Source organism: Crinia signifera, chromosome 6 (genome assembly GCF_055691185.1).
Source record: "Crinia signifera chromosome 6, ASM5569118v1, whole genome shotgun sequence".
Taxonomy (NCBI): Eukaryota; Metazoa; Chordata; class Amphibia; order Anura; family Myobatrachidae; genus Crinia; species Crinia signifera.
The window spans coordinates 363659-390443 of record NC_139222.1 but is presented as its reverse complement, the minus strand read 5'-3'; the positions used below and the strand labels follow the sequence as shown (position 1 = coordinate 390443).

The 26785-nt window shown below is 49.3% G+C and overlaps 1 protein-coding gene across 2 annotated transcripts in view; it reads right to left on the bottom strand.

The window, feature by feature from the left end:
* Nucleotides 1–20385, bottom strand: part of LOC146009814 (uncharacterized) — a 205262-nt gene extending 184877 nt beyond the window's left edge. For both annotated transcript variants that reach the window (XM_083150315.1, XM_083150313.1), the window contains exons 1-2: nucleotides 20292–20385; nucleotides 20073–20181 (exon numbers count right to left, since the gene is read on the bottom strand). In XM_083150315.1, coding sequence (XP_083006441.1) covers nucleotides 20073–20129 — 57 coding nt within the window. In that variant the 5' untranslated portion in view covers nucleotides 20130–20181; nucleotides 20292–20385. The remainder of the gene's footprint in view (nucleotides 1–20072; nucleotides 20182–20291) is intronic.
* Between the last annotated feature and the right edge of the window lie 6400 nt (nucleotides 20386–26785).

The window sequence follows — 26785 nt, the reverse complement described above, 5'->3', positions numbered from 1 at the left end:
AATCAGACACGGCCTCCCCTGCAGCCCTGTCACATGTTGGTCTCCACCTCACTCACACCTCCAGGCCTGGTAACTGTAACATGGTCACACAGTCAGACACGGCCTCCCCTGCAGCACTGTCACATGGTGGTCTCCACCTCACTCACACCTCCAGGCCTGGTTACTGTAACATGGTCACACAGTCAGACACGGCCTCCCCTGCAGCACTGTCACATGGTGGTCTCCACCTCACTCGCACCTCCAGGCCTGGTAACTGTAACATGGTCACACAGTCAGACACGGCCTCCCCTGCAGCACTGTCACATGGTGGTCTCCACCTCACACACCTCCAGGCCTGGTGACTGTAACATGGTCACACGGTCATACACGGCCTCGCCTGCAGCACTGTCACATGGTGGTCTCCACCTCACACACACCTCCAGGCCTGGTAACCGTAACATGGTCACAGTCAGACATGGCCTCCCCTGCAGCACTGTCACATGGTGGTCTCCACCTCACACACACCTCCAGGCCTGGTAACTGTAACATGGTCACACAATCAGACACGGCCTCCCCTGCAGCCCTATCACATGTTGGTCTCCACCTCACTCACACCTCCAGGCCTGGTAACTGTAACATGGTCACACAGTCAGACACGGCCTCGCCTGCAGCACTGTCACATGGTGGTCTCCACCTCACTCACACCTCCAGGCCTGGTAACTGTAACATGGTCACACAGTCAGACACGGCCTCCCCTGCAGCACTGTCACATGGTGGTCTCCACCTCACTCGCACCTCCAGGCCTGGTAACTGTAACATGGTCACACAGTCAGACACGGCCTCCCCTGCAGCACTGGCACATGGTGGTCTCCACCTCACACACCTCCAGGCCTGGTAACTGTAAAGGAGGTGGGGTAGGTATATTACTGTCTAAATCCATCTCATACTCAGTTCTACCACCAGGTCCTTCACTCACATTCACATCATTTGAAGTTCACCCCTTTCTCTCTGCGTGTTGCTGCTATCTATCGCCCACTTGCGCTTCTCAAACCTCAATTTCTAGAAGATTTCTCTGCCTGGCTCCCCCACTTCTTATCCTGACATCTCCACCATCATCCTGGGTGACCTCAATATTGCCATATATTGACAGTCCACAATCTCTGCATGCCTCCAAACTCTCTCTAACCTCCTCTCTCGGCCTCTCCCAGTGGTCTGATTCCTCTACTCATGAGGAAGGCCACTGCCTTGGCCTTGTTTTCACCAGGCTGTGCGCAGTCTCTGATGTTACTAACACTCCCTTCCCTCTCTCTGATCACAAGATCATTACCCTCGCACTCTCCTCCATTACCCCAAGCTCACTGACACTGAAATCATGCAAGCCTACTCTAACCCGCAGAAATACTAATGGTATTAATGTTCCACAACTTACCACCTCCCTGCAACAACAGCTCTCACTAATTTCTACATTTACCTCTCCTGACTCTGCTGTTTCCCACCTCTACCTGACTCTTGAAACAGCCCTTGATGAAGTGGCTCCAGCTACCCACTACACCCCACGCATGCTTAGATGCCAACCGCGGCACTCCAAAACAACAAGACAACTATAAAATCAGTCACGTAAAGTAGAACGCCAATGGCGTAAATCTTGTAATCTGACTGATTTCCTCACATATAAGACTAGCTACCACTCCTACTGCAATGCTTTGTACACTGCCAAACAAACATACTACCAATCTCATCTTCTCATGCCACCAACCCTAAGCGACTTTTTAACATATTTAAGTCTCTTCTGTACCCCCCCCCCCCCTCCTCCACCGGCTACCATCAGTGCACAAGAACTTGCCTCCTACTTTAAGGACAAGATTGTAAACATCCGAGATGAAATGGGATGCTCTTCCACAACCTCTAACCCTCTTTCTTCCCCACCTGAACCCTCTGGCACTTTCTCTTCATTTGAGCCCACAAATGAAAAGGAAGTATCCGCACTCTTCTTATCCTCCTACTCTACTACCTCTCCTCCTGATCCTATACCTGCACAAGTCATTAAAAATCTATCTCCTGTGATTATTCCAACCTTAACTAAAATCTGCAATCTCTCTCTTGGTACTGGTACTTTTCCTTCTCTATTCAAACATGCAGGGATTACTCCCATTCTGCAGGGATTACCCCCATTCTGAAAAAAAAAAAAAAAAAAAAAATACACAATTCTGACCCTAACTCCCTCTATAACTACCATTCTATCTCTCAGCTCCCATGGTTCTTCAAGCTACTGGAGACTTGTCTACTCTCGCCTCACACACTTTCTTAACTCTCACACCCTATTAGACCCACTTCAGTCAGGCTTACGCTCCCAACACTCCACTGAGACAGCACTGACTAAAGTGGTGAATGATCTGGGAACTGCTAAGTCTAAAGGCCATTACTCACCACTTATTCTTCTAGATCTTTCTGCTGCGTTTGACACTGTGGATCACACTCTTCTCATACAAACACTGCACTCCCTAGGTCTTAATGACAGAACCCTTTCCTGATTCTCATCTTTTTAAGGAATGAATAAACGTTACATTTTAGAAACCAATTTATTCAATTAAATGAACAGATCACATAAATATTCCCAGTGTGCCCCCTAAAGATTATTCTTTTGGTACTTGTTTCCTAGCACGGCCACACCGATTAAGATCGGGGTGGTCGTGCTGAAAAAAATCGGTCGATCGCATCGCATGCGATTTGGTCGCATGCGATGCGATCGACGCGACCGACCGATTTTTGACCCGATTTTTTTCATTGAATCCAATGTAAATTGGGTCCCTGGGACCCAATTTTACATTGGATTCAATGAAAAAAATTCCCAACCCCCCCAAATTGAAGCGCGTAAACAGCAGCCCACGATAGACGCATACCCGAAGCGTGGCGAGCGCAGCGAGCCCGCGAGGGGCGGCGGTACGCGTCCTCCGACCTTTTCATGCCCTACTATCCACTAGGGCGTGGAGTGAGAATAGAATAGTGTGGCGAGCGCAGCGAGCCACCGAGCCCGAACCGTGGCGAGCGCAGCGAGCCCCGCGAGGGGACGCGGATACCTTCACAGGTAAACGCGTCCCTTCGCGGGCTTCACAGGTGTCCGCGTCGCCACGGACACCTGTGAAGCCCGCAAGGGGACGCGTATAACTGAAGGTATCCGCGTCCCCTCGCGGGGCTCGCTGCGCTCGCCACGCTTCGGGCTCGGTGGCTCGCTGCGCTCGCCACACTATTCTATTCTCACTCCACGCCCTAGTGGATAGTAGGGCATGAAAAGGTCGGAGGACGCGTACCGCCGACCCTCGCGGGCTCGCTGCGCTCGCCACGCTTCGGGTTGGCGTCTATCGTGGGGCGACGACGGGGACATCTATAATGTGAAATGGGTCATATGGACCCATTTCACATTTTTTGACATTTTTACACCATTTCAATGTTAAAATTTTTTTTAACATTGAATCCTATGCAAAAATCGGGGGCATCGCGTCGCATCGCGTCGGGACCAATGTTAATGGTCCCGACCGACGCGATGCCCCCGATATTTTACCTTTCCCGACAAGATTTCAATGTTAAAATATTTTTTAACATTGAAGTCTATGGAAATATCGGGGGCATCGCGTCGGTCGCGTCGGGACCAATGTTAATGGTCCCGACCGACGCGATGCCCCCGATATTTTATCCTAGCCGGCAAAATGGACCTGATTTCAAAAGAAATCGGGTCCATCGTGGGTAATCGTGTCCCTTAAGTAAGGGACACGATTACTCACGATTGTGGCCGTGCTAGGAAACAAGTACCATTCTTTTTCTTCTCTCCAATTGCATATGTTCATATATTTAGAGAAGGGTAGCACCACTACTGCTGAAAAGTTGAAGGGTATCAAAAATAAAAAAAAGTTATAACACAAAAAAAGTGTGAAAAACAAAAGAAAAGGGAATTATATGTGATTCGCACAAAGGAGCACACAGTGCGGATTAGATAAATACTCCTGATTCTCATCTTCCCTTTCTGATCGCTCTCTGACTTTACCTCCTCCTCACTACCTCTGTCAGTCGGAGTTCTGCAAGGCTCAGTCTTAGGTCCTCTGCTTTTCTCAATCTATACCTCCTCTCTTGGCAAACTAATCAGCTATCAACCCCAGAGTTGTCACCAGTGTTTCTGGGCCGAGTCTCTGAATGTCTCTCTGCCATCTCATCTTGGATGTCTTCTCGCCAACTCTAACTCGATATTTCCATAACGGTATTACTTATATTCCGCCAACTAAGAACAGTTACCATCCTGATATCTCCATCGCTGTTGACAACTTGACAATCTACCCTACCATTGCTTAGGGGTCATCCTCGACTCTGACCTGTCCTTTGTTCCCCACATTCAATCTGTCTCCAAATCGTGTTACATGCATCTAAAAAACCTATCCGAAATATGACCGTCTCTCACACAAGACACTACTAATCTCTTATCCATGCACTCATTATATCCCGCATTGATTATTGCAATAGTCTCCTAACTGGTCTTCCCAAGAACAGACTCTCACTACTGCAATCCATTCTAAATGCTGCTGCTCGGCTGATCTTCCGTGTAAGACGCTCATCGTCTGCTGATCCGCTCTGCCAGTCCCTCCATTGGTTGCCTGTATCTTACCGTATTCAATATAAAACACTTCTACTCGCATATAAAGCTATTAACCATACTGCACCAGCATATATCTCTGCACTTATCACAAAATATCTCCCATCTCGACCACTCCGCTCTGCACAAGCTCTGCGTCTCTCTTCTGCACGGATCACCAGCTCCCATTCACTATTACAGGACTTTCATCGGGCTGCTCCCACCCTATGGAATGCCCTTCCATGCACAATTAGACTCTCCGCCAGCCTCCAAACTTTCATGTGTTCCCTGAAAACTCACCTCTTCAGGCAAGCCTATCATATTTATATATCCCTCCTATGTCCCTATAGATTGTAAGCTTGCAGCAGGGCCCTCCTACCTCTATGTCTGTCTGTTGTTACCCAGTTTGTTTTATCACGGTCTACTATTGTATTGCGCAACGGAATCTGCTATATAAGACGCTGTAACGGAATCTGCTGCGGTGTATAATAACCTGTAACGGAATCTGCTGCGGTATATAAGACACTAACGGAATCTGCTGCGCTATATAAGACACTGTAACGGAATCTGCTGCGCTATATACGACGCTGTAACGGAATCTGCTGCGCTATATAAGACACTGTAACGGAATCTGCTGCGCTATATAATAACCTGTAACGGAATCTGCTGCTGTATATAAGACACTGTAACGGAATCTGCTGCGTTATATAAGACACTGTAACGGAATCTGCTGCGCTATATAAGACACTGTAACGGAATCTGCCGCGCTATATAAGGCCCTGTAACGGAATCTGCTGCGCTATATAAGACGCTGTAACGGAATCTGCTGCGCTATATAAGACACTGTAACGGAATCTGCTGCGCTATATAAGACACTGTAACGGAATCTGCGGCGCTGTATAAGACACTGTAACGGAATCTGCCGCGCTATATAAGGCCCTGTAACGGAATCTGCTGCGCTATATAAGGAACTGTAACGGAATCTGCTGCTATATAAGACTAACGGAATCTGCTGCACTATATAAGACGCTGTAACAGAATCTGCTGCGCTATATAACAGACTGTAACGGAATCTGCTGCGCTATATAAGACGCTGTAACGGAATATGCTGCGCTATATAAGGCGCTGTAACGGAAAATGCTGCGCTATATAAGACGCTGTAACGGAATCTGCTGCGCTATATAACAGACTGTATCGGAATCTGCTGCGCTATATAAGACGCTGTAACGGAAAATGCTGCGCTATATAAGACGCTGTAACGGAATCTGCTGCGCTATATAAGACGCAGTAACGGAATCTGCCGCGCTATATAAGACACTCTAACGGAATCTGCTGCGCTATATAAGAAACTGTAACGGAATCTGCTGCGCTATATAAGACGCTGTAAAGGAATCTGCAGCGCTATATAAGACGCTGTAAAGGAATCTGCTGCGCTATATAAGACACTGTAACGGAATCTGCTGGGCTATATAAGGCACTGTAACGGAATATGCTGCGCTATATAAGACACTGTAACGGAATCTGATGCGCTATATAAAAGACACTAACGGAATCTGCTGCGCTATATAAGGCGCTGTAACAGAATCTGCTGCGCTATATAAGACGTAACGGAATCTGCTGCGCTATATAAGACGTAACGGAATCTGTTGCGCTATATAACACACTGTAACGGAATCTGCTGCGCTATATAAGACACTGTAACGGAATCTGCTGCGCTATATAAGACACTAACGGAATCTGCTGCGCTATATAAGACGCTGTAACGGAATATGCTGAGCTATATAAGACGCTGTAACGGAATCTGCTGCGCTATATAAGGCGATGTAAAGGAATCTGCTGCGCTATATAAGACACTAACGGAATCTGCTGCGCTATATAAGACACTAACGGAATCTGCTGCGCTATATAAAAGACACTAACGGAATCTGCTGTGCTATATAAGGCGCTGTAACGGAATCTGCTGCGCTATATAAGACGCTGTAACGGAATCTGCTGCGCTATATAAGACGCTGTAACGGAATCTGCTGCGCTATATAAGACGCTGTAACGGAATCTGCTGCGCTATATAACACACTGTAACGTAATCTGCTGCGCTATATAAGACGCTGTAACGGAATCTGCTGCGCTATATAAGACGCTGTAACGGAATCTGCTGCGCTATATAAGGCGATGTAATGGAATCTGCTGCGCTATATAAGACACTAACGGAATCTGCTGCGCTATATAAGGCGCTGTAACGGAATCTGCTGCGCTATATAAGACGTTGTAACGGAATCTGTTGCGCTATATAAGACGCTGTAACGGAATCTGCTGCGCTATATAAGACGTTGTAACGGAATCTGTTGCGCTATATAAGACGCTGTAACGGAATCTGCTGCGCTATATAAGACACTAACGGAATCTGCTGCGCTATATTAGACACTATAAACGGAATCTGCTGCGCTATATAAGACACTGTAACGGAATCTGCTGCGCTATATAAGACACTAACGGAATCTGCTGCTCTATATAAGACAAAGTAACGGAATCTGCTGCTCTATATAAGACAATAACGGAATCTGCTGCGCTATATAAGACACTGTAACGGAATCTGCTGCGCTATATAAGACACTGTAACGGAATCTGCTGCGCTATATAAGACGCTGTAACGGAAGCTGCTGCGCTATATAAGACGCTGTAATGGAATCTGCTGCACTATATAAGACGCTGTAATGGAATCTGCTGCGCTATATAAGACGTTGTAACGGAATCTGCTGCGCTATATAAGACGTTGTAATGGAATCTGCTGCGCTATATAAGACAGTAACGGAATCTGCTGCGCTATATAAGCCACTAACGGAATCTGCTGCACTATATAAGACACTAACGGAATCTGCTGCGCTATATAAGACACTGTAAATAAATAAATATGGACACATTTATAAATAGCACATATGACTTGTTCAACAGTAACACTGGCATAAAGCCACAGTGAAATTGGGACCATCAGGGTGGGTAATATCAGAGGTGCACCACACAGGACAGACTGGGTGACGCTGGAACCACTAACCACAGCGGTTACAGTCATTTATTAGGGCTGGTAACACACAGTGACAGGATGTGAGGGGAGAGCAGGAGTGTAACGATCAGATCAGGTGATCGATCAAATTAACGTATGCCTCCTGTTATGATTATCTGTCCGGTCAATGTATGTCTGATATTGGTGTAATAGTTATGTCTCCTGTGAGTATTGGAATCAGGACATGTCTTGTATGTAAACTGTAGGTGACCCTGGTTTGAGGCCTGTATTTCCTCAGTGTGACATCTGTGGACTCCTCCGGAGTTAGGATGTAAGATAAGATCTGAGCCCCTCATAAACCATGGTCCAGAAGAAGAGGTTAGAGTTTGTCCCCTTCCTCCACATCTCTTATCAGTGGGTCTGCTATGCAAGGAAGGAGGATCAATCACTTTGAAAACAGCAGACTGTAGATTGCCAGGGACCTTCCACACTCCTTCAGCATGGAAAGAGTGGAATCCCAAGGGTGGGAGGGATGAGGGAGTCTGCAAGGTATAACTAAGACCTTTCTCCCTATAGTCAGTGTCACTACCTGGGGGTCTAGCAATCAGGCTGTAGGCGACGAGAGATTTCTTGTGGAGAACCCCCCCACTTCAGGATTGTAAGATACGGTTCTGTCTTTTTTCCCTTTTTATTTTATTTCTGAAATTTGCATTTAAAAATCGTTGTGTGTACTTTTAAAATCATTGTAAAATCTTGTAACTATTTTCTAAAGCTCTGTAGTATTTCTAGGAATAAATAATACATATTCCCAGTTCTGGTTCTGTGTTCCTAAGACTCATTAGCCTCGGAAGAGAACGGCTGAAAAACGTTACCATTGTTATCTTGTATTGTGTGGTCAGGGGCGAGCCAAGCCGCCCCTTGCGCAGTTTCAGGCGCTAAAATCAGGTTTTGGCTGGTGGCAGTGTACCTCAAGGAAAGGACCCGAGTGTCCTGAGTGAACCCCAGTCACGGCCGGCGCTGCTCAGATTGACGTATCGGAGCAGGCGACCGGTGGGTCCGTGACATTTGGTGGCAAGCGGTGGGATGGAGAATTCATTTTTCTCTTTAAGAACTTAAGTGAGTGTGGGTAGAATTTTGTGAGAAATACCCACATCACCAGAATCAGAACTCAGAGCTTTACTATAGTTTTAAAAGTCACACAGTGAGTGCAATTTCTGTTCCCTCCCTTCTCTTGTTTTTCTTTCCTATCATTTTATTTGACAAGTGTGAGACTCCGGATGGCTGATTACCAGCAGATGAGGAGAGATGACCTGGCGGTCGTGTGTGTGCAGAGGAATATCCCTTGGTCTGGCCAGAGTAGAAAACGTATGATTCAGGCACTAGTGGATGCCGATCGGACTCTAGCTGCTGGAGGAAACCAGTCCATGGACAATCCTACCCCAGGGGCTCAGTCAGCACTGGACAGTACAAACGATGCCGCGCCAGGGTTAAACCCTTCTGCTGGACCCAGCAAGTCTACACTGCAGAGCGACCTTCTAGCTGCTAGCAGGCAATTGAAGAATGTGAACCCCGTATTCGCTTTGCAGCTGGTGCAGTTCTGCCAAGGCATTGTCGACAGAGAGGCTGCGGAGCGCAAAGCCATTGTCGACAGAGAGGCTGCGGAGCGCAAAGCCATTGTCGACAGAGAGGCTGCGGAGTGCAAAGCCAGACGAGAGGCTGAGGAGCGCAAAGCTGTACGTGAGGCTGCAGAGCGTCAGGCCCAGCGTGAGTACCAGTTGGAACTGGTGAGGCTCAGGGGGCTGATCGCTGTTGGTGAACCAGTGGAGGGTGATACAGGGCATCATGATGGCGAACCTTTACGTGAGACTTTATCTGCCGTGGCTACTGAGTTAGCAGGAGATGGGCTTCGTACTGAACTTTTACTGTCTGCGGAAGTAAATAATGTGTTGGATCATGATGTGGACTCTGTTATCAATCATGGGGAGCCTAACAAGGGACAGAGGTCCCAAATCACCGCTGACGCGAATTTCACCGGACCGCGTCATGCACAGTTCCCTGTCTTGGAAGCAGACAGAGGAAGCCAAGTGAGTGTCAGCTTGGTTGTGAGTAATGAGCTGGCCCTGGACACTACAACCGATGCTCAGAGAGGTGACATCTCTGCTAGCACCAGGGAGACTGTAGGATGTGTGGCAGTCAGGGAGACTGCAGAGTACCAATCCCCTACAGCACCAGAAGAGCCCAGTGGGTATATTGACCCAGTGGAGGATGATGATATGTTTACCCTACTGAGCACAGAGGAACTAACGGAAGAATGCCAGCTGCAAGGTATCTCCTGCCACAACCATACTCGTGGGGAGATGATCACGCAGCTCACCCAGGCCAGGGACGATGAGTGCAATGCCTTCAGCCAGTATCGTGCAGCATTTCGTTTCTGGGGTCCATCCGCGTCTCCTTGGGTGCTGCTGAGAGAACTGGGACAATGTTACAAATTTGCGCAGCAGGAGGTCGATGCTTGGAGAAAGCTGGATACCCCATTTTGGGGAGATCAGTGCCGCCGGATAGGTGTGGAGTGGCGTCGCCTAGAACAGCTGTTGTTACCCGCTCTGGAAGCAGAGTTCCAGTTTAAACGGTTGAGAGAAGCAGAAGCTGAGGATGTCAGCAGCTTGCTCTCACCAGGGGTGCCCCACCAGGGCAAGGTGCCTCTGCCTACTACAGCAGTCATGGAACCTGCTCAGGAGACCTCACATCACAAGGCCCAGTTTAAACTGCTGGAAGATGTGAGCAGCATGTTCCCACCCATTGCTCCAGATTTGTTGCCGGAAGAGGCTGGCTGCATAGTGAAAGTATGCAGGGGAGAGACTATGTCGGAAATAGGAATGGGACTTTCTGACTGTATGCACACAAGTATGTGTGGGACTACTGATGTGGGACTTTTATTAACTCCACACATATCTGTCGCTAACCCTTCTGAACCATATGATGCATCTCAGGTAGTATGTAACCATGCTGAACATTGCAATGTTGTTATTTTGTGTGAAGCCCCTGGGATGATCTGTGATAGTGCCGTACCTTCGGTAGAGGTGGAGGGTGAGTTAGAGACAGGTATAGTGGGTAATCCTTGCCAGTTTGTGGGGTTAAATGAATGCCCTAATCTAGTTGGGAATGAGACACCCTCACTCACCAGTGGTAGGAGTGCTGCTGGTGATGTCATTAAGGTTGCTGTGCTAGACGTTAACCCTGTTCCTCCAGTGATGTCTGGTTGTGACATGGTGCCAGGGGACGCTAACTGCACAAATGGGACCGATCTGAGTTGGTTGCAGGCAGCGCATGTACCTGCCAATAAGTTACTGGTGACAACATGCTCAGATAACCCCATTCCTGCTCAGAGACAATGGGACCCAGATATAGAGTTTTTGCCACGGTACAATTGTAAGCCAGCAGGATGGGCCCCATGTGTTGTGGAAGATGCACAGGCTAATTTGCAGGTATTGCAGGATGTCTCCCCAGGTTATGATATTGATGTTACTGTTGATAATGTGATGTCTTGCGCTACTGTGGGAAACGTGGTACCAGGTATAATAAGTGACCCGGTGGGTCCTGTGTGCACTGTAGAACTGTCAGATAGGGAGAGAGTGTCCCTTACTGCAGCTTTCCCCCCAAACCCCCCTCCTTACTGTAGCCACACAAGAATAGATACAGGAACACAGCAGGGGTTTCCTCCAGACACTGAGAATCCTCCAGAGAGTGCATTTTTCCAGCGTCACTGGATAACGGATGCCTCTCCTGAGAACCTCAGTGGCACCACCCCAGCCACAGAACCTGCGGGTCTGGGAGGGAAGGTCAGGCTCAGGAAGGTGTCCTGGACTGCCATGGAAAGCTTGGCTTTCCACGCAGAACTGAGAATCAACCCTGCACAGGCTGCCCCATACCTGGGAAGTGGGAAAGATACACCTGGGTGCAGTGAGAGGGTTGTTTCAGGAATAGAGCCAGTGGCTATTAGGGAAGCTGCTGTGTGTAACCAGAAGGGTGGGAGGGCCCGCGAAGCACAGGTAAACTCAGCTCCATTAACCTCAGAAAGGCTGAGCTGGGATGTTCCCAAGACAGGGGACAAGGACCTGCTGGTATTCCCCCTTGCAGAAACGTGCCCCCCTTCACAATTCACACACACAGACACAGAGGGCAAATCTCCTCACAAAAGGATGAGGTGTGAGGTGTTGAGTGAGTGGACCTTCCCCCCAGTGAAGGGGAGGGGGGGTCAGTCAGCTCAGGAGAGGTGCTGGGAAGACATGTTTAAGTCTGTATATAGTGCTGGGAGAATGCCCCACACCTGTGGTATAGTTAAACGTGCCGAGTTACGAGTCCCAGGGGGATGGCCGTTTGGGGTGTGGCGGAATGGTCTGGTACTGATCTCAGTGAGTAAGGCCAAACTGCCAGCTGCAGGGGAGAATCCGTGTCCAGGAGTCCGACGCACAGCTGTGGTGGGCTGTGTCAATACCAGCCGGGAAGGGCACAGCTCCCACTATATCAGTGTGCTCACAGACTATGGGTTCGAGGACACCTGTGTGCTTTTAGTTTGCCATCTCCTGCGAGAGGGACAGGGACTATGCCCATTGCCCACCCTAGCCACGGCTATGGCGTCCGGTGGTCCCATGACAGACGTCAAGTATAAGAAAGTGTTTGTACAAATTCAGCAGAATCAGTGGCAGTCTGTCTCAGCACAGAGACCACTGCTACCTGTCCAGGTGATGTAGTTAATAGCGCACTGATGAGACGGTGACGTGGGTCACCGCCTCTGTGCGCCATTTTAAAAGGGGGAGGTGTAACGATCAGATCAGGTGATCGATCAAATTAACGTATGCCTCCTGTTATGATTATCTGTCCGGTCAATGTATGTCTGATATTGGTGTAATAGTTATGTCTCCTGTGAGTATTGGAATCAGGACATGTCTTGTATGTAAACTGTAGGTGACCCTGGTTTGAGTTTGAGGCCTGTATTTCCTCAGTGTGACATCTGTGGACTCCTCCGGAGTTAGGATGTAAGATAAGATCTGAGCCCCTCATAAACCATGGTCCAGAAGAAGAGGTTAGAGTTTGTCCCCTTCCTCCACATCTCTTATCAGTGGGTCTGCTATGCAAGGAAGGAGGATCAATCACTTTGAAAACAGCAGACTGTAGATTGCCAGGGACCTTCCACACTCCTTCAGCATGGAAAGAGTGGAATCCCAAGGGTGGGAGGGATGAGGGAGTCTGCAAGGTATAACTAAGACCTTTCTCCCTATAGTCAGTGTCACTACCTGGGGGTCTAGCAATCAGGCTGTAGGCGACGAGAGATTTCTTGTGGAGAACCCCCCCACTTCAGGATTGTAAGATACGGTTCTGTCTTTTTTCCCTTTTTATTTTATTTCTGAAATTTGCATTTAAAAATCGTTGTGTGTACTTTTAAAATCATTGTAAAATCTTGTAACTATTTTCTAAAGCTCTGTAGTATTTCTAGGAATAAATAATACATATTCCCAGTTCTGGTTCTGTGTTCCTAAGACTCATTAGCCTCGGAAGAGAACGGCTGAAAAACGTTACCATTGTTATCTTGTATTGTGTGGTCAGGGGCGAGCCAAGCCGCCCCTTGCGCAGTTTCAGGCGCTAAAATCAGGTTTTGGCTGGTGGCAGTGTACCTCAAGGAAAGGACCCGAGTGTCCTGAGTGAACCCCAGTCACGGCCGGCGCTGCTCAGATTGACGTATCGGAGCAGGCGACCGGTGGGTCCGTGACAAGGAGTATAATAGGGGCTGATGGCTCCTGATGTATGAGATACACCAGAGAGTGCGGAGAGGAGACTGGTCAGATCTCTGGGCTGGTAACACACAGTGACATGATGTGAGGGGGAGAGCAGGAGTATAATAGGGGCTGATGGCTCCTGATGTATGAGATACACCAGAGAGTGCGGGGAGGAGACTGGTCAGATCTCTGGGCTGGTAACACACAGTGACATGATGTGAGGAGGAGAGCAGGAGTATAATAGGGGCTGATGGCTCCTGATGTACAGTATGAGATACACCAGAGAGTGCGGGGAGGAGACTGGTCAGATCTCTGGGCTGGTAACACACAGTGACATGATGTGAGGAGGAGAGCAGGAGTATAATAGGGGCTGATGGCTCCTGATGTATGAGATACACCAGAGAGTGCGGGGAGGAGACTGGTCAGATCTCTGGGCTGGTAACACACAGTGACAGGATGTGAGGGGAGAGCAGGAGTATAATAGGGGCTGATGGCTCCTGATGTATGAGATACACCAGAGAGTGCGGGGAGGAGACTGGTCAGATCTCTGGGCTGGTAACACAGTGACATGATGTGAGGGGGAGAGCAGGAGTATAACAGGGGCTGATGGCTCCTGATGTATGAGATACACCAGAGAGTGCGGGGAGGAGACTGGTCAGATCTCTGGGCTGGTAACTCACAGTGACATGATGTGAGGGGGAGAGCAGGAGTATAATAGGGGCTGATGGCTGCTGATGTATGAGATACACCAGAGAGTGCGGGGAGGAGACTGGTCAGATCTCTGGGCTGGTAACACACAGTGACATGATGTGAGGGGAGAGCAGGAGTATAATAGGGGCTGATGGCTCCTGATGTATGAGATACACCAGAGAGTGTGGGGAGGAGACTGGTCAGATCTCTGGTCTGGTAACACACAGTGACATGATGTGAGGGGGAGAGCAGGAGTATAATAGGGGCTGATGGCTCCTGATGTATGAGATACACCAGAGAGTGCGGGGAGGAGACTGGTCAGATCTCTGGGCTGGTAACACACAGTGACATGATGTGAGGGGGAGAGCAGGAGTAGAATAGGGACTGATGGCTCCTGATGTATGAGATACACCAGAGAGTGCGGGGAGGAGACTGGTCAGATCTCTGGGCTGGTAACACACAGTGACATGATGTGAGGGGAGAGCAGGAGTATAATAGGGGCTGATGGCTGCTGATGTATGAGATACACCAGAGAGTGCGGGGAGGAGACTGGTCAGATCTCTGGGCTGGTAACACACAGTGACATGATGTGAGGGGGAGAGCAGGAGTATAATAGGGGCTGATGACTCCTGATGTATGAGATACACCAGAGAGTGCGGGAAGGAGACTGGTCAGATCTCTGGGCTGGTAACACACAGTGACATGATGTGAGGGGGAGAGCAGGAGTATAATAGGGGCTAATGGCTCCTGATGTATGAGATACACCAGAGAGTGCGGGGAGGAGACTGGTCAGATCTCTGGGCTGGTAACACACAGTGACATGATGTGAGGGGGAGAGCAGGAGTATAATAGGGGCTGATGGCTCCTGATGTATGAGATATACCAGAGGGTGCGGGGAGGAGACTGGTCAGATCTCTGGGCTGGTAACACAGTGACATGATGTGAGGGGAGAGCAGGAGTATAATAGGGCTGATGGCTCCTGATGTATGAGATACACCAGAGAGTACAGGGAGGAGACTGGTCAGATCTCTGGGCTGGTAACACACAGTGACATGATGTGAGGGGAGAGCAGGAGTATAATAGGGGCTGATGGCTCCTGATGTATGAGATACACCAGAGAGTGCGAGGAGGAGACTGGTCAGATCTCTGGGCTGGTAACACAGAAACATGATGTGAGGGGGAGAGCAGAAGTATAATAGGGACTGATGGCTCCTGATGTATGAGATATACCAGAGGGTGCGGGGAGGAGACTGGTCAGATCTCTGGGCTGGTAACACAGAGACATGATGTGAGATGGGAGAGCAGGAGTATAATAGGGGCTGATGGCTCCTGATGTATGTGATACACCAGAGAGTGCGGGGAGGAGACTGGTCAGATCTCTGGGCTGGTAACACACAGTGACATGATGTGAGGGGGAGAGCAGGAGTATAATAGGGGCTGATGGCTCCTGATGTATGAGATACACCAGAGAGTGCAGGGAGGAGATTGGTCAGATCTCTGGGCTGGTAACACACAGTGACATGATGGGCTGGTAACACACAGTGACATGATGTGAGGGGAGAGCAGGAGTATAATAGGGCTGATGGCTCCTGATGTATGAGATACACCAGAGAGTGCAGGGAGGAGATTGGTCAGATCTCTGGGCTGGTAACACACAGTGACATGATGTGAGGGGAGAGAGCAGGAGTATAATAGGGGCTGATGGCTCCTGATGTATGAGATACACCAGAGAGTGTGGGAAGGAGACTGGTCAGATCTCTGGGCTGGTAACACACAGTGACATGATGTGAGGGGGAGAGCAGGAGTATAATAGGGGCTGATGGCACCTGATGTATGAGATACACCAGAGAGTGCGGGGAGGAGACTGGTCAGATCTCTGGGCTGGTAACACACAGTGACATGATGTGAGGGGAGAGCAGGAGTATAATAGGGGCTGATGGCTCCTGATGTATGAGATACACCAGAGAGTGCGGGGAGGAGACTGGTCAGATCTCTGGGCTGGTAACACACAGTGACATGATGTGAGGGGTAGAGCAGGAGTATAATAGGGGCTGATGGCTCCTGATGTATGAGATACACCAGAGAGTGCGGGGAGGAGACTGGTCAGATCTCTGGTAACACACAGTGACATGATGTGAGAGGGAAAGCAGGAGTATATTAGGGGCTGATGGCTCCTGATGTATGAGATACACCAGAGAGTGCGGGGAGGAGACTGGGCAGATCTCTGGGCTGGTAACACACAGTGACATGATGTGAGGGGAGAGCAGGAGTATAATAGGGACTGATGGCTCCTGATGTATGAGATACACTAGAGAGTGCGGGGAGGAGACTGGTCAGATCTCTGGGCTGGTAACATACAGTGACATGATGTGAGGGGGAGAGCAGGAGTATAATAGGGGCTGATGGCTGCTGATGTATGAGATACACCAGAGAGTGCGGGGAGGAGACTGGTGAGATCTCAGGGCTGGTAACACACAGTGACATGATGTGAGGGGAGAGCAGGAGTATAATAGGGGCTGATGGCACCTGATGTATGAGATACACCAGAGAGTGCGGGGAGAAGACTGGTCAGATCTCTGGGCTGGTAACACACAGTGACGTGATGTGAGGGGGAGAGCAGGAGTATAATAGGGGCTGATGGCTCCTGATGTATGAGATACACCAGAGAGTGCGGGGAGGAGACTGGTCAGATCTCTGGGCTGGTAACACACAGTGACATGATGTGAGGGGGAGAGCAGGAGTATAATAGGGGCTAATGGCTGCTGATGTATGAGATACACCAGAGAGTGCGGGGAGGAGACTGGTTAGATCTCTGGGCTGGTAACACACAGTGACATGATGTGAGGGGGAGAGCAGGAGTATAATAGGTGCTGATGGCTCCTGATGTATGAGATACACCAGAGAGTGTGGGGAGGAGACTGGTCAGATCTCTGGTCTGGTAACACACAGTGACATGATGTGAGGGGGAGAGCAGGAGTATAATAGGGGCTGATGGCTCCTGATGTATGAGATACACCAGAGAGTGTGGGGAGGAGACTGGTCAGATCTCTGGTCTGGTAACACACAGTGACATGATGTGAGGGGGAGAGCAGGAGTATAATAGGGGCTGATGGCTCCTGATGTATGAGATACACCAGAGAGTGCGGGGAGGAGACTGGTCAGATCTCTGGGCTGGTAACACACAGTGACATGATGTGAGGGGGAGAGCAGGAGTAGAATAGGGACTGATGGCTCCTGATGTATGAGATACACCAGAGAGTGCGGGGAGGAGACTGGTCAGATCTCTGGGCTGGTAACACACAGTGACATGATGTGAGGGGAGAGCAGGAGTATAATAGGGGCTGATGGCTGCTGATGTATGAGATACACCAGAGAGTGCGGGGAGGAGACTGGTCAGATCTCTGGGCTGGTAACACACAGTGACATGATGTGAGGGGGAGAGCAGGAGTATAATAGGGGCTGATGACTCCTGATGTATGAGATACACCAGAGAGTGCGGGAAGGAGACTGGTCAGATCTCTGGGCTGGTAACACACAGTGACATGATGTGAGGGGGAGAGCAGGAGTATAATAGGGGCTAATGGCTCCTGATGTATGAGATACACCAGAGAGTGCGGGGAGGAGACTGGTCAGACCTCTGGGCTGGTAACACACAGTGACATGATGTGAGGGGGAGAGCAGGAGTATAATAGGGGCTGATGGCTCCTGATGTATGAGATACACCAGAGAGTGCGGGGAGGAGACTGGTCAGATCTCTGGGCTGGTAACACACAGTGACATGATGTGAGGGGGAGAGCAGGAGTATAATAGGGGCTGATGGCTCCTGATGTATGAGATATACCAGAGGGTGCGGGGAGGAGACTGGTCAGATCTCTGGGCTGGTAACACAGTGACATGATGTGAGGGGAGAGCAGGAGTATAATAGGGCTGATGGCTCCTGATGTATGAGATACACCAGAGAGTACAGGGAGGAGACTGGTCAGATCTCTGGGCTGGTAACACACAGTGACATGATGTGAGGGGAGAGCAGGAGTATAATAGGGGCTGATGGCTCCTGATGTATGAGATACACCAGAGAGTGCGGGAAGGAGACTGGTCAGATCTCTGGGCTGGTAACACACAGTGACATGATGTGAGGGGGAGAGCAGGAGTATAATAGGGGCTGATGGCTCCTGATGTATGAGATACACCAGAGAGTGTGGGGAGGAGACTGGTCAGATCTCTGGCTGGTAACACACAGTGACATGATGTGAGGGGGAGAGCAGAAGTATAATAGGGACTGATGGCTCCTGATGTATGAGATATACCAGAGGGTGCGGGGAGGAGACTGGTCAGATCTCTGGGCTGGTAACACAGAGACATGATGTGAGATGGGAGAGCAGGAGTATAATAGGGGCTGATGGCTCCTGATGTATGTGATACACCAGAGAGTGCGGGGAGGAGACTGGTCAGATCTCTGGGCTGGTAACACACAGTGACATGATGTGAGGGGGAGAGCAGGAGTATAATAGGGGCTGATGGCTCCTGATGTATGAGATACACCAGAGAGTGCGGGGAGGAGACTGGTCAGATCTCTGGGCTGGTAACACACAGTGACATGATGTGAGGGGGAGAGCAGGAGTATAATAGGGGCTGATGGCTCCTGATGTATGAGATACACCAGAGAGTGCAGGGAGGAGATTGGTCAGATCTCTGGGCTGGTAACACACAGTGACATGATGTGAGGGGAGAGCAGGAGTATAATAGGGCTGATGGCTCCTGATGTATGAGATACACCAGAGAGTGCAGGGAGGAGATTGGTCAGATCTCTGGGCTGGTAACACACAGTGACATGATGTGAGGGGAGAGAGCAGGAGTATAATAGGGGCTGATGGCTCCTGATGTATGAGATACACCAGAGAGTGTGGGAAGGAGACTGGTCAGATCTCTGGGCTGGTAACACACAGTGACATGATGTGAGGGGGAGAGCAGGAGTATAATAGGGGCTGATGGCACCTGATGTATGAGATACACCAGAGAGTGCGGGGAGGAGACTGGTCAGATCTCTGGGCTGGTAACACACAGTGACATGATGTGAGGGGAGAGCAGGAGTATAATAGGGGCTGATGGCTCCTGATGTATGAGATACACCAGAGAGTGCGGGGAGGAGACTGGTCAGATCTCTGGTAACACACAGTGACATGATGTGAGAGGGAAAGCAGGAGTATATTAGGGGCTGATGGCTCCTGATGTATGAGATACACCAGAGAGTGCGGGGAGGAGACTGGGCAGATCTCTGGGCTGGTAACACACAGTGACATGATGTGAGGGGAGAGCAGGAGTATAATAGGGACTGATGGCTCCTGATGTATGAGATACACTAGAGAGTGCGGGGAGGAGACTGGTCAGATCTCTGGGCTGGTAACATACAGTGACATGATGTGAGGGGGAGAGCAGGAGTATAATAGGGGCTGATGGCTCCTGATGTATGAGATACACCAGAGAGTGCGGGGAGGAGACTGGTCAGATCTCTGGGCTGGTAACACACAGTGACATGATGTGAGGGGGAGAGCAGGAGTATAATAGGGGCTGATGGCTCCTGATGTATGAGATACACCAGAGAGTGCGGGGAGGAGACTGGTCAGATCTCTGGGCTGGTAACACACAGTGACATGATGTGAGGGGTAGAGCAGGAGTATAATAGGGGCTGATGGCTCCTGATGTATGAGATACACCAGAGAGTGTGGGGAGGAGACTGGTCAGATCTCTGGGCTGGTAACACACAGTGACATGATGTGAGGGGGGAGAGCAGGAGTATAATAGGGGCTGAAGGCTCCTGATGTATGAGATACACCAGAGAGTGCGGGGAGGAGACTGGTCAGATCTCTGGGCTGGTAACACACAGTGACATGATGTGAGGGAGAGAGCAGGAGTATAATAGGGGCTGATGGACCCTGACTCCCCACTACGCAAAGACTGTTGCACTGACTGTGCAAGAATATGTGATTCTTTTCTAGAAGTGTTTCTTACTCACTTGTGCTGATATCTGTAGGGATTTCCTCCTCCTTACACTGCTGATCACCCCTAACATAGGTCTCTTCTCCCCCTGTATCTTCTGCCTTCATATTAGAGAGGTGCTCACCCTAAATAACAAATTATTAATTTCTGGTTAGTTTAAGATTACACAGCTTCTTTAAAGATCATATAGTGACAGTCACTGTGATATATTGGGGAGACCCTAAATCCCACCTACCTGATTCTCCTGTGCGGTCCTGTGATTCTCCTCTGTACAATCCTGGGAATACAGAGGACGGGGACATCTCTCTGGGGTATTCCTGTGACTGGGCCCATCTGTAGGAGACACGCAGTGACTGAGGACATGGTATATATGTGATTATCCTGGGAATACAGAGGACGGGGACATCTCTCTGGGGTATCTCTGTTACTGGCCCATCTGTAGGAGACACGCAGTGACTGAGGACATGGTATATATATGTGATTATCCTGGGAATACAGGGGACGGGGACATCTCTCTGGGGTATTCCTGTTACTATGCCCATCTGTAGGAGACACACAGTGACTGAGGACATTGTATATATGTGATTATCCTGGGAATACAGAGGACGGGGACATCTCTCTGGGGTATTACTGTTACTGGGCCCATCTGTAGGAGACACGCAGTGACTGAGGACATGGTATACATGTGATTATCCTGGGAATACAGAGGACGGGGACATCTCTCTGGGGTATTCCTGTTACTGGGCCCATCTGTAGGAGACACGCAGTGACTGAGGACATGGTATATATGTGATTATCCTGGGAATACAGAGGACGGGGACATCTCTCTGGGGTATCTCTGTTACTGGCCCATCTGTAGGAGACACGCAGTGACTGAGGACATGGTATATATATGTGATTATCCTGGGAATACAGGGGACGGGGACATCTCTCTGGGGTATTCCTGTTACTATGCCCATCTGTAGGAGACACACAGTGACTGAGGACATGGTATATATGTGATTATCCTGGGAATACAGAGGACGGGGACATCTCTCTGGGGTATTTCTGTTACTGGGCCCATCTGTAGGAGACACACAGTGACTGAGGACATGGTATATATATGTGATTATCCTGGGAATACAGAAGACGGGGACATCTCTCTGGGGTATTCCTGTTACTGGCCCCATCTGTAGGAGACACGCAGTGACTGAGGACATGGTATATATGTGATTATCATGGGAATACAGAGGACGGGGACATCTCTCTGGGGTATTCCTGTTACTGGGCCCATCTGTAGGAGACACGCAGTGAGTGAGGACATTGTATATATGTGATTATCCTGGGAATACAGAGGACAGGGACATCTCTCTGGGGTATCTCTGTTACTGGGCCCATATGTAGGAGTCACGCAGTGACTGAGGACATTGTATATATGTGATTATCCTGGGAATACAGAGGACGGGGACATCTCTCTGGGGTATTCCTGTTACTGGGCCCATCTGTAGGAGACACGCAGTGACTGAGTACATGGTATATATGTGATTATCCTGGGAATACAGAGGACGGGGACATCTCTCTGGGGTATCTCTGTTACTGGGCCCATCTGTAGGAGACATGCAGTGACTGAGGACACTGTATATATGTGATTATCCTGGGAATACAGAGGGCGGGGACATCTCTCTGGGGTATTCCTGTTACTGGCCCATCTGTAGGAGACACGCAGTGACTGAGGACATGGTATATATGTGATTATCCTGGGAATACAGAGGACGGGGACATCTCTCTGGGGTATTCCTGTTACTGGGCCCATCTGTAGGAGACACACAGTGACTGAGGACATTGTATATATGTGATTATCCTGGGAATACAGAGGACGGGGACATCTCTCTGGGGTATTCCTGTTACTGGGCCCATCTGTAGGAGACACGCAGTGACTGAGGACATGGTATATATGTGATTATCCTGGGAATACAGAGGACGAGGACATCTCTCTGGGGTATCTCTGTTACTGGCCCCATCTGTAGGAGACACACAGTGACTGAGGACATTGTATATATGTGATTATCCTGGGAATACAGAGGACGGAGACATCTCTCTGGGGTATTCCTGTTACTGGGCCCATCTGTAGGAGACACACAGTGACTGAGGACATGGTATATATGTGATTATCCTGGGAATACAGAGGACGGGGACATCTCTCTGGGGTATCTCTGTTACTGGCCCATCTGTAGGAGACACGCAGTGACTGAGGACATGGTATATATGTGATTATCCTGGGAATACAGAGGACGGGGACATCTCTCTGGGGTATTCCTGTTACTGGGCCCATTTGTAGGAGACACACAGTGACTGAGGACATGGTATATATGTGATTATCCTGGGAATGCAGAGGACGGGGACATCTCTCTGGGGTATCTCTGTTACTGGCACATCTGTAGGAGACACACAGTGACTGAGGACATGGTATATATGTGATTATCCTTGGAATACAGAGGACGGGGACATCTCTCTGGGGTATTCCTGTTACTGGCCCCATCTGTAGGAGACACACAGTGACTGAGTACATTGTATATATGTGATTATCCTGGGAATACAGAGGACATCTCTCTGGGGTATTCCTGTTACTGGGCCCATCTGTAGGAGACACGCAGTGACTGAGGACATGGTATATATGTGATTATCCTGGGAATACAGAGGACGGGGACATCTCTCTGGGGTATCTCTGTTACTGGCACATCTGTAGGAGACACACAGTGACTGAGGACATGGTATATATGTGATTATCCTTGGAATACAGAGGACGGGGACATCTCTCTGGGGTATTCCTGTTACTGGCCCCATCTGTAGGAGACACACAGTGACTGAGTACATGGTATATATGTGATTATCCTGGGAATACAGAGGACGGGGACATCTCTCTGGGGTATTCCTGTTACTGGCCCCATCTGTAGGAGACACACAGTGACTGAGGACATGGTATATATGTGATTATCCTGGGAATACAGAGGACGGGGACATCTCTCTGGGGTATTCCTGTTACTGGGCCCATCTGTAGGAGACACGCAGTGACTGAGTACATTGTATATATGTGATTATCCTGGGAATACAGAGGACGGGGACATCTCTCTGGGGTATTCCTGTTACTGGGCACATCTGTAGGAGACACACAGTGACTGAGTACATGGTATATATGTGATTATCCTGGGAATACAGAGGACGGGGACATCTCTCTGGGGTATTCCTGTTACTGGGCCCATCTGTAGGAGACACACAGTGACTGAGGACATGGTATATATGTGATTATCCTGGGAATACAGAGGACGGGGACATCTCTCTGGGGTATCTCTGTTACTGGCCCATCTGTAGGAGACACACAGTGACTGAGGACATGGTATATATGTGATTATCCTGGGAATACAGAGGACGGGGACATCTCTCTGGGGTATTCCTGTTACTGGGCCCATCTGTAGGAGACACACAGTGACTGAGCACATTGTATATATGTGATTATCCTGGGAATACAGAGGACGGGGACATCTCTCTGGGGTATTCCTGTTACTGGCCCCATCTGTAGGAGACACACAGTGACTGAGGACATGGTATATATGTGATTATCCTGGGAATACAGAGGACGGGGACATCTCTCTGGGGTATTCCTGTTACTGGGCCCATCTGTAGGAGACACGCAGTGACTGAGGACATGGTATATATGTGATTATCCTGGGAATACAGAGGACGGGGACATCTCTCTGGGGTATTCCTGTTACTGGGCCCATCTGTAGGAGACACGCAGTGACTGAGGACATTGTATATATGTGATTATCCTGGGAATACAGAGGACGGGGACATCTCTCTGGGGTATTCCTGTTACCGGGCCCATCTGTAGGAGACACGCAGTGACTGAGGACATGGTATATATGTGATTATCCTGGGAATACAGAGGACGGAGACATCTCTCTGGGGTATCTCTGTTACTGGCCCATCTGTAGGAGACACACAGTGACTGAGGACATGGTATATATGTGATTATCCTGGGAATACAGAGGACGGGGACATCTCTCTGGGGTATTCCTGTTACTGGGCCCATCTGTAGGAGACACACAGTGACTGAGGACATTGTATATATGTGATTATCCTGGGAATACAGAGGACGGGGACATCTCTCTGGGGTATTCCTGTTACTGGGCCCATCTGTAGGAGATAAGCAGTGACTGAGGACATTGTATATATGTGATTATCCTGGGAATACAGAGGACGGGGACATCTCTCTGGGGTATCTCTGTTACTGGGCCCATCTGTAGGAGACACACAGTGACTGAGGACATGGTATATATGTGATTATCCTGGGAATACAGAGGACGGGGACATCTCTCTGGGGTATTCCTGTTACTGGGCCCATCTGTAGGAGACACACAGTGACTGAGGACATTGTATATATGTGATTATCCTGGGAATACAGAGGACGGGGACATCTCTCTGGGGTATTCCTGTTACTGGGCCCATCTGTAGGAGACACGCCGGTACTGAGGACATTGTATATATATATGTGATTATCCTGGGAATACAGAGGACGGGGACATCTCTCTGGGGTATCTCTGTTACTGGCACATCTGTAGGAGACACGCAGTGACTAAGGACATTGTATATATGTGATTATCCTGGGAATACAGAGGACGGGGACATCTCTCTGGGGTAATCCTGTTACTGGCCCCATCTGTAGGAGACACGCAGTGACTGAGGACATGGTATATATGTGATTATCCTGGGAATACAGAGGACGGGGACATCTCTCTGGGGTATTCCTGTTACTGGGCCCATCTGTAGGAGACACACAGTGACTGAGTACATGGTATATATGTGATTATCCTGGGAATACAGAGGACGGGGACATCTCTCTGGAGTATTCCTGTTACTGGGCCCATCTGTAGGAGACACGCAGTGACTGAGCACATGGTATATATGTGATTATCCTGGGAATACAGAGGACGGGGACATCTCTCTGGGGTATCTCTGTTACTGGCACATCTGTAGGAGACACACAGTGACTGAGGACATGGTATATATGTGATTATCCTGGGAATACAGAGGACGGGGACATCTCTCTGGGGTATCTCTGTTACTGGCACATCTGTAGGAGACACGCAGTGACTGAGGACATTGTATATATGTGATTATCCTGGGAATACAGAGGACGGGGACATCTCTCTGGGGTATTCCTGTTACTGGGCCCATCTGTAGGAGACACACAGTGACTGAGGACATGGTATATATGTGATTATCCTGGGAATACAGAGGACGGGGACATCTCTCTGGGGTATCTCTGTTACTGGCACATCTGTAGGAGACACACAGTGACTGAGGACATGGTATATATGTGATTATCCTGGGAATACAGAGGACGGGGACATCTCTCTGGGGTATCTCTGTTACTGGCACATCTGTAGGAGACACGCAGTGACTGAGGACATTGTATATATGTGATTATCCTGGGAATACAGAGGACGGGGACATCTCTCTGGGGTATTCCTGTTACTGGGCCCATCTGTAGGAGACACACAGTGACTGAGGACATTGTATATATGTGATTATCCTGGGAATACAGAGGACGGGGACATCTCTCTGGGGTATTCCTGTTACTGGCCCCATCTGTAGGTGACACACAGTGACTGAGGACATTGTATATATATGTGATTATCCTGGGAGTACAGAGGACGGGGACATCTCTCTGGGGTATTCCTGTTACTGGCCCCATCTGTAGGAGACACGCAGTGACTGAGGACATTGTATATATGTGATTATCCTGGGAATACAGAGGACGGGGACATCTCTCTGGGGTATTCCTGTTACTGGGCCCATCTGTAGGAGACACGCAGTGAGTGAGGACATTGTATATATGTGATTATCCTGGGAATACAGAGGACAGGGACATCTCTCTGGGGTATCTCTGTTACTGGGCCCATATGTAGGAGTCACGCAGTGACTGAGGACATTGTATATATGTGATTATCCTGGGAATACAGAGGACGGGGACATCTCTCTGGGGTATTCCTGTTACTGGGCCCATCTGTAGGAGACACGCAGTGACTGAGGACATGGTATATATGTGATTATCCTGGGAATACAGAGGACGGGGACATCTCTCTGGGGTATCTCTGTTACTGGGCCCATCTGTAGGAGACATGCAGTGACTGAGGACACTGTATATATGTGATTATCCTGGGAATACAGAGGGCGGGGACATCTCTCTGGGGTATTCCTGTTACTGGCCCATCTGTAGGAGACACGCAGTGACTGAGGACATGGTATATATGTGATTATCCTGGGAATACAGAGGACGGGGACATCTCTCTGGGGTATCTCTGTTACTGGGCCCATCTGTAGGAGACATGCAGTGACTGAGGACACTTTATATATGTGATTATCCTGGGAATACAGAGGACGGGGACATCTCTCTGGGGTATTCCTGTTACTGGGCCCATCTGTAGGAGACACACAGTGACTGAGGACATTGTATATATGTGATTATCCTGGGAATACAGAGGACGGGGACATCTCTCTGGGGTATTCCTGTTACTGGCCCATCTGTAGGAGACACGCAGTGACTGAGGACATTGTATATATGTGATTATCCTGGGAATACAGAGGACGGGGACATCTCTCTGGGGTATTCCTGTTACTGGGCCCATCTGTAGGAGACACACAGTGACTGAGGACATGGTATATATGTGATTATCCTGGGAATACAGA